The sequence below is a fragment of the Oncorhynchus kisutch genome, linkage group LG3 (genome assembly GCF_002021735.2).
Source record: "Oncorhynchus kisutch isolate 150728-3 linkage group LG3, Okis_V2, whole genome shotgun sequence".
NCBI lineage: Eukaryota > Metazoa > Chordata > Actinopteri > Salmoniformes > Salmonidae > Oncorhynchus > Oncorhynchus kisutch.
The window spans coordinates 22,138,886-22,148,575 of record NC_034176.2 but is presented as its reverse complement, the minus strand read 5'-3'; the positions used below and the strand labels follow the sequence as shown (position 1 = coordinate 22,148,575).

At 38.8% G+C, this 9,690-nt stretch overlaps 1 protein-coding gene across 1 annotated transcript; it reads right to left on the bottom strand.

The window, feature by feature from the left end:
- Positions 1-311: 311 nt before the first annotated feature.
- Positions 312-8,770, bottom strand: LOC109871680 (LIM/homeobox protein Lhx2-like). The gene is made up of 5 exons (XM_020462647.2): positions 7,693-8,770; positions 6,207-6,409; positions 5,416-5,786; positions 2,355-2,557; positions 312-1,899 (listed from the first exon to the last, which is right to left on the bottom strand). Exons 1-5 carry the CDS (start codon positions 7,873-7,875, stop codon positions 1,609-1,611), a joined length of 1,251 nt encoding a protein of 416 aa, XP_020318236.1. The 5' UTR covers positions 7,876-8,770; the 3' UTR covers positions 312-1,608.
- Between the last annotated feature and the right edge of the window lie 920 nt (positions 8,771-9,690).

Here is a 9,690-nt window from a genome sequence, read left to right as displayed (position 1 = left end):
ATTGTGGTATAGGTAGGGCAGTAATAGTAGTAGTAGTAGTAGTAGTAGTAGTAGTAATAGTAGAAGTATTGTGGTATAGGTAGGGCAGTAGTAGTAGCAGTAGTAGTAGTAGTAGTAGTAGTAGTAGTAGTAGTAGAAGAAGAAGTAGTAGTAGTAATAGTAGAAGTATTGTGGTATAGGTAGGGTAGTAGCAGTAGTAGTAGTAGTAGTAGTAGTAGTAGTAGTAGTAGTAGTAATAGTAATAGTAGAAGTAGTGTAGTATAATTAGGGTAATAGTAGTAGTAGTACTACTAGTAGTAGTAGTAGTAGTAGTAGTAGTACTGTAGTAGAAGTAGTAGTACTAGTAGTCATCGTCGTAGTAGTACAGTAGTTGAAGTACTGTAGTAGTAGTAGTAGTAGTGTGTTGGATGGATGAAGCTGAATCATTAGTGATATCACTGCCTATTTTCACTCGTACACCTCATCTTCTACTGATCTTATTATTCCTAGAAGTAAAAGTCCTGGTTTGTGATACTGAACATATCAGGGATATGAAAGCCAGTTGACTGTTGTTTCATGTAACTTCATTTAAGTCGTGTTGAACAGTGGAAACTGAGTTGAGGTAAGAGGTTGAGATGAGAGTGTGTATGTCATAGCAGGTTTTAGGTCAGCAGAAACATACTAATTGATCAATTTCTTATGTAAATGAGGTATAGAATTGTTGTTCTTGTAAGATAAATACAAGTTGTAAGAGCACAATATTTCAAAACAAAACTAGCTTTCATTGGCTGTAACATTTCAACCTAGTGTATGCTATCATATCACAGATCTGTGTGTGTGTGTGCGTGTGTGTGTGTGTGAACATGTCATTTTTTATTTATTTAACAGCAATAATTAGTCTGCCAACTCAAATTAATTTGAAACTTACATTTAGACCACAATTACAAACCCACTTACGCACGCACACACATGCACACGAGCATGCTCACACACACACACACACACACACACACACACACACACACACACACACACACACAGACAACACACACGCATGCACACACTGTTTGTGTGAACCATTTACTATTTTACCCTTGAGCCACAATACTCTCTGCTGAGGTAAAGAAAAAAAGATGTGTTTCTATCCGATCTTGATGGGAGAAACAGATCTGGATATGTTGGGGACAATTGAAGTGTAAGGCACATGGCAGTCATAGCATATTTTAGCCTGTGTTTAATCTCAGATTTCCCATCATTTTACAATCCTTCTCAATGTTTCCTAACAGTGACTCCTGTACAACAACATAAATATTGTGCTGGAAAAAAATGAATTTCCAAAATTAAGCAGTTTTTTTTCTTTTCCACAGTTTCATTCTGTAAACATTGAAAAATGCAAATCAAGTCTCCTCAGTTCTCAACAAAACAACCACAACAAAATAACAATAACTGTTCCTTCTGCAAGGCTTGGCAGCCTCACTACGCAAATATTCTCAAATGGGCTCAGAGTAAAAATAAGAGTATTTTTCCTTTACCTTAATTTTACTAGTCCATTAAATGTCTCTGTCAAAGGTCTGTGTTTTAGTTCCAAGTGGACAGAGTCGGGGGGGGGGGTCCGTCTGTAAGGGGGCGTCAGAACAGACTGGTCAGGGTGGTCTGCAATGGGCTCCTGCACTCGTGAACATCCATGCTGCCAGAGACAGAGGTTAACACGGAGGTGACGGTGGGCATGGTGGGGTTGGTCAGGTCTGTCAGGGTGGTGGGGGTGCTGGAAGGACTCATGGAGGCATTGGAGATATCGGAGGCAGGTCCGGAGGGCGTGCCCCCCTGCAGGGTGGAGCCGTCTGAGGTCTTGTCCCCGCCCGTGTTTTCCTGTCTCAGCAGGTTCCGCCGGAACTTGGCCCGAGCATTCTGGAACCAGACCTGTGTACCCCAGCAAGGCAACATCATAGCGAATATTAGTGATGGAACCGTGGGGAAAGACAGTTTCAACTGGAATAACAGGCATGAAAAACAGAATGCAAAATGACTGCTTTGTTTCCTGGGAGCTTCAATAAAAGCGAAGCGATTTTTACAGAATTTTTGTTCAGAAACCTTTTTGTCACATTTTTTTCTTCAGTCTCCTAGATAATTTGCTGTGGTCTTTGTGGAAATCAAGCGCTCTATGTTGTGATCCCCACTTCCCATAATAAACCATTCTTATCTGGAAATTGAAATAGAAAATGCTCCCTTGTTACTCGTTTGATTTCAAAATCACATTATTCAATCATATTAGCTTCCATCATAATACACTGGAACATTTAGACTTTTTGTTTTGTGTGTAGTTTTTCTCATTTTGTTGAATATCAGGTACAATATGGTGTAGGTGTGTGTCTAACCTGTAGTACACGCTTGGTGAGGCCAGTCTTCTGGGCCAGCTGCTTCAGGTCCTTGGCGTCTGGGTTGTGGTTGATGGCAAAGTAGGACTTCATGGTCCTCAGCTGGTGGTGTTTGAAGGAGGTCCGCATGCGCTTGGTCTTCTGACTGGAGCTGTAGGAGTCCCTGTCCATAGAGTCTCCGTCGTTCTCATTACAGCTGAGTGCTGGAGGACACCACACACACACACACACACACACACACACACATAAGATGTTGTTTAGACCACATGAATATGGTGTATCATTCAAGGACAAGTGAAGTTAAACATGATCATGTCATGTATTTTGCTGCATGATATATTTTGAATTGATGAATTAAAATCAGCAAAATGCTGGCTTGTATGCACCCCAGCTGGCTTTTAATGCAACGCTTTAAAATTGGTTAAGTAATGAAATGTTTGGTAGAGAGCGTGGCAATGAATACACACATCAAGGTAGAGGAATAAACACACGAAAAGCATAGGTATAATTAAACAGTGATTGTAAATTCAACCACAGACTGACTATTAAACAGTGTCTCATTAGGCTCTAACACACCCCACAGTACTATAATCAAAATAGGATGGTATATTTATGTTATATTTATAACGTATTTCATTTATTTGTGATATTTAACAAATTGCACGTTTTTAGGCTTATACCCAATAAGTGTTGTTGAATTCACATACATTAATCAGTATATTACAAAACAAGTGATGCGAAATTATTGTTCCCTTTGTCAAGCACTCACACTATATGGTGTCATAGGTTACTGATTATGTAAGACCTTGACAAATTAAAATATGTCTATTACTTTCTGGCTAGGGTTGTCAGGATTGTCTTTACATTTAGAGGTCTTCTGTTGTTAAATATGCATTGGCAGTTTGCAAAATAGAAATGCCAGTCTTACTTGAAAACAGATGAAGTGCGATGAAGTAATAAGCACGCAATAAGATGTTTTCGTTTTTTTACAAATACAATAATAGTCTTAACTTTAATAGTATAATTATTATTATTATTATTATTATTTGGTGTGGTTGTTACCTTATTAATTGTAATTATGCTATAGCCTGCCCTTGAAAATCGAATTGTGGCTGCAAAAACATGACATATTTCCCTGACAGTATTTTCTTGGCAAATGCTTAAGTGTTGCTATCTTTCATAACAGTTGAAACATATTCAATGCTGCATACGATAAATATTCGTCATTCACATTCCTCAGAATAGCACTTAAGAGTTCAGACAACTAACCACAAACACCAGATATACAGAAACAATATTTATCTTTCGCAATTTTTCAAAAGCGATTGATAGGCTGATGTGAACTTTTCTAACAACATAGGGAATTATTTTTTGGTTTGTTTCTGCAGGACCACAACACATTCAGAACCGTATGAGATCTTTATTCAAACCAAACGTCGATTTCGTCCTTAAAAGGTTGTTAGGTGACTTCAGATGTTAACTTTAGTCAATACTTGAATGCGTTGTTTATTCATACAGTAGGTTGATATTGTATGTCAGTCAGTGGCCCAAAGGGTAGACAGTAGAGGGCAGTAGCGACCCGGAACACGCCCCATCCCCTTTACTATTTTTCTATTTTTATTTGACCTTTATTTAACTAGGCAAGGCAGTTAAGAAAAAATTATTATTTTCAATGACGGCCTATGAACAGAGGGTCAATTGCCTTGTTCGGGCAGGTTGAACTAGGTTGAACCCTTTCCACGTAGGTGTTGTGGGGAATGCACTTTGGTTTACTGGATGAAAGTGTTGTTGCTCAAACAGATGACGAACCATGTGGAAAATCTTGATATGACCAAGTGATGCGTAGGCCTAAAGAGAAAATACGTTTTAGGCTATATAGCCTATTTGAATAGACTAAAGTTAAATATCAGGTCCTTTCACTACCTTTATAAATCCCTAATTATACTATTGCATTTTTTTTAATGAAAGTTGGTATGCACATGAAAACAGTTTAACACAATAACTGGCGGTGATGTTTAATTCTCAAGACCCAAACTTCGATCCGACATTTAGGCGTACCCTGTTCAATGGCCTTCTTGGTGATCACAATCACTACTGGATAACTCGTCAAGTCTCATTGATATCTTGTAGTGCACACACATTCTGGCCCCGTCACAGAACAACCGGCACCCGAGTGCGCAAACTCGAGCAGGGGAACTTTAGATGTCTATAGGGCCTGACAAGTGGAAAAGGGCTAAGGTGAAAGCCGGAACTTCAAATAAATGTTTTAAAGAGGACAGGAGAAGAAAATGATAGATTCAACTTTCTCCTGCCACACACAGTTGAATTGTAGTGGGAGAGATTTTGGATACATAACCTGCATCAATTTAGAAAACAACCTCCTTATAATATCCTGGAAGAAACTATGTCAAACTGTTTTGAATATTAGGTCTAAATGAACACGGTCTTTAGTTTCTCCAGAACACAAATAAGCTAATGCAAGACCACACTCCCTAGGCTATATAGGCTTTTATGACATAAAAAAAGAGGAATGTCCATGGAGGTAACAAACAACTTTGTATGGTAAAATCAAAGAAGAGGCAACGTTACTTTTTGCTACGTGCTAAGCTTAAATAAATGAACTGAAAGAAGTTGTTGAAATATTCGTTGGAAAATATTGGTTGCAAAAGCAATATAGGCTATCATAACTTTCATATTGTTCGTGAGATTAAATGATGGAACCAGGAGGGCGACATTTTTTTAATTGCATAATGCAGGAAACCTCTGAAGGTCTATAAAATGGTATTAAAGGGAATATAACTAACAGATTATTGAGATCAAGTAGGCTAGGCTACTCTGTTTCAATTATCATCGCATGAAGACTCACAGTCCCACCCCTTCGTTGCACTCGATTGTTGTCCTGCGTTGTCAAAAGCGGGCCTTGGCAATAATTATAAATTGCACAGCGTAGTCATTTTGTCTTACGCAATGGACACTTTGTGAGGAGAGTGCTCATTGAGTCAATGTAGAGTTATTCTGAAAAGGCTTATTTTAAATTGACATTGTATTACTGTAGTCTTACCGGCATTGTAGGCTGCTAAATCTGCTCCTGGCCCGGGACTTTTCCTTTTCCTGGGCCGCCCTTTATGCACACTCCCCACGCCGTTGAAATAGGATAGTCCCAATGCGTTGGCAGGTCCCAGTCCTTTGTGAGAGGCTACATCCGCATGATTGAAATGTGTCTGATATTCCCCCTGTATGAGATTTTCAAAGTGCAGCCGACAGTAGACCAGACTGTCTTTCATGCCAAAGTGGTCCCCAGTCGTTAGCATCTTGTTGCAGGATGTGCAGGTGAAACAGTTCAAGTGGTACACCAAGTCCCTGGCCCGCATCACCATCTCTGAGGCCGAGATCCCGAGGTGGCACCGGGCACATCTCTGGACCGAAAACCTTCTGCGGAGAGGACAGAACCTGCATGGTCAGTGCACGGACACATTTTGATCGGATGTAAATGATCCATGTCAATTAGTAGCACATAGAGTGGCAGTTACAGTATGTGTGCACCAAGGCCTGCTCTGAAACAGAACAATGTAGCCCCTTAGACACTCTCACACTGGCCATTTGTAATGCATTTTGTGCAAGGACACTTCAACGTTTTGTCAAAGCTCAGTCTGGCCTCGCTGTAGGCCATATGAAAGCCTATTATATGTGGTTGTAATAACAACATTTATAATTCGTGATGTGTGCAGGGGGAGACTCGTTTCGGGGACATCTGACTATAAATGTGCTTATTCTTCATAACCCAACACCTTTACTATTGAGAAATGTTTTAGCTCAGGTGTGCAGCACCATTTGGGGGATTGATGGAGTTACCTGTAATAATCTTCCTTGCAGTAGATACTTCCGTCTTTGCTGAAGCAGGTGAGCTCGGACTCGAGGTTGAGTTTACACTCGCAGCACTTGAGACAGCGCATGTGCCACTGTTTGTCCACTGCCAGCAGGTAGTAGCGGTCAGCGATCTTCCCGCCGCAGCCCGCGCACAAAGACACCCTGTCGCTGTTCATGCACGACATGTTCTAAAAGACAACCAAACAAACACAAGCATGAAACACAGATAAACAACGCCATCAAACACCCATATCGAAATAATGTTTCATTTCCGCCCCAAGATATGCTGCCTTTGGGATATACTTATTTTAGCCTATCAGACATTATTTTGTTGTATGAACTGTTATTATATCTGACGGAAAATACTACACCGAACAATACAGGCTTGTGTTGACTATAAATTAACATAATTTTGAAGTTTACACCAATTAAAATATGTCAGTTTATAGGCATACAGCTAAATGTATCCTATAGGCCTTACCATATTCTGTAATAAACATTTTGGGCATTTAAAGCGAATCATCCAATAACAACAACAAACAACAAAGCACATGCTATTTACCTTTCGAAATAAAACGGCTTCATTCGCACTAAGATTTTGGATTACATAAATCATAATAGGATCAAAACACACTTACAAACCAACACACACAGTTTATTTAGTTAAAACTTTCACTTCTTCCAATGTATTTTGACTTAAATGTTTGTTTTGACTACAACTGCCTAACAAGAACAATGAGATATAATAATAACACATAAATTATAGCATATAGTCGAAGAGATCAAAGATAAAACCACTTCCACCCAACCATAGTCTAAAAAGTGAAAGCCAGTGTTATAATTCATTTATCATTTAACTCAAGTTACATTTTATCAACCATTCTAGTCTAAAGCTATTTCCTAAAAGTCTATATGAATAGTACCCTTATATTTTATGGTATTTTCCTTATTTTTGCCCAAAAATTTATGAATGTGCAATGTTTTTTGTACAAATTCAAAAGTATAAAATTATGAAATATCCATTTCATTATGATATCGTTTAAATTGACAACATATCTAAGCAACGCATGCTTAAAAACACTTGATTGTGCATAATAAATACACCCGTGATATTTGCTATTAACAGATTAGCATGTGAATATTAATTCATTAGCCTATTAGTAGACTACATTATTAGGTTACTCTAAAATGCTCTGTGACAGTGATTCAAAATAATTCCATAAGAATAAATAGGCTACATTGTTAAAGATTTAAAAATATATAAACTCAAAAAGCAAGTTCTTTCTTAGTCTAACAAGTTTTAATAGCCTATCCCACGTCAAATATTTTTTATATCCCAAGTATGATGTTATAGTTCACTGCTCTTACTGCATTTTTGCATGAACTTTTTGCTGATCATTATGATATTTGTACACAACTGCTCTCAACTCGCCATTGGAATCGCCCTAAGCGTGGTTGCTTAGTTGCCTACCGTTTCAGATTCTCCCATATCTATGGCCGAACTGATAGCTGCGGATTCGCTCTTTCTTCTCCGGTCCATTTCTTCCACAACAACGTGCATTTCGCCTCCAGGGAGGCCGTGGAAAAGCATAGTTGCCGGAGAGGGGATGATGTTAAACGTGTTTTCCTCAAATCTGAAACCCAAGATTTCCATAAAACGCAAATCTATAGCCCGTGCATTGGCAGTCAGCTTCTTTCCCTTCTTGGTGTGACAAGGAAGAATTCCAGATCAGAAAAAAATATGATGCAAAAATGGACACGTGTTCTCCACGCTACGCATCATCTGCCAATGGAAATCATCATCTGAATCTCTGCATCTCTCTCTCATGACATATAATTCATTAATTAAAGTGACGGAATCCTTCGTTTTACCAATGCTAATTAATTATATGCAGCATATAAATATATTATTATATTATCGTGCGAGAAGAAATGCCACTTGCAAAATAATTCCTAAGGAATGAAAAACGTACCAACTATCGAAGCCCTGCATGGGTCTGCTACTGGTCCCTTCTATTTCTTCAGAGGTATTTGGATACAAACATTTTGCAAGGGCATTAGTAAACGAATGAATTAGTCCTTTGCCGACCAAATACTAACTCGATCAATGAGCACTGCCACTAGTTCTATTGGAAATCATCAACTGTACCAAAATGATTTCCACACGAATCGAAGGAAGAGAAAAAATTAAGAACACAGCGTCTCTGAGATTGTAGGAGCGTGAATGTCCATGTAGCTGCCTCCTTGTCAGTTTGTCATTGAACTCAAATGCAGTGTCCAAGTTGTCGTTAGAGCGGTATTGATTTTATCGAAATCTATACACACATATAGCCTATGCTTTTCAAGGACTTCTAAAGATATAACTAGTTGGCAAAAATATGTTTGCATTTAGATCCTGTTGGAGGTCTGAGAGAAGCTGTTTTCCTTTGGCAGTTTTTTCGTTTAGCCAAGAAAGCTGCATGTGAGTAATCGAGGAGGAGGAATTTACTATGCATTCAGTAAGAACGCAAGACTCGAGCAGGCAGCCCTTTCACTGTTCCACTGTCTCTGGCCTTGCGATACACTCCGCGCCTTTTCTACAGGGACCCATACGTCACGTCCCACGATTTATGTTCATTGGTTGTTCAACATCGTCGAATTCTTATTTTACTGCTGCAGAAGAAGTATGCAGACTAGTAGCCTATTCTTTCTTTGGTTGCCCATGACATACTGTTTAGCCGCATCCTTTCTGTGTTGCATTTAACAAGATATTTGAATACCTTTAGTGCTTATCTAGGCTAAAACAACATGACAAAAGAAGAAGAAAATGAAGAAGAAGAACACATTGATGGTGATCTGTTGGACCATTGTCACTGACGTTTCATGTATCTTTCGTTTTTTCTTACTCTCTTTATATCTCTCTGTCTGTATTTCTCTCTCTCTATCTATCCCTCTCTCGCTTTCTTCGATATATCTGTCAATACAGGCCTTACTGTAATTGTCTTTTTTTTTTCAGGCACATGGATCCATGTTCGACAAAAATACTTGACTTGCCTAGTTAAATAAATGTTAAATCCAAATAAAATAAAATAAACCGTTTTTATTTAACATACAACTTAACAAATCACAGCCCTATACTATTTACTGTATCACCCTTTATTGAACCATCTGTTTCCTATAGAGCATGTCAGTCAACCTGGCGTCAGAGACACCATGACTTTATTCCATCAAAGAAACTCAATGCTGCGTCATGTAACCGGGACGCAGACACAAACAGACACCTGGTTACACACTATGCTGACAATTAGTCATTAATACATATTCAGTCACTCCCGTTTCTACTCCTCGTTGAAATGGGAAGCAGAAACATGCAGATCACGTGTCACAAAACGTCCCTGTCGTTAATTCCATTCATTCAAATATAGGTCTGTCGTGCATACCAAAATGAAAGACAAATGCTTGGGATCGACAGTGCACAGTGAATCATTAT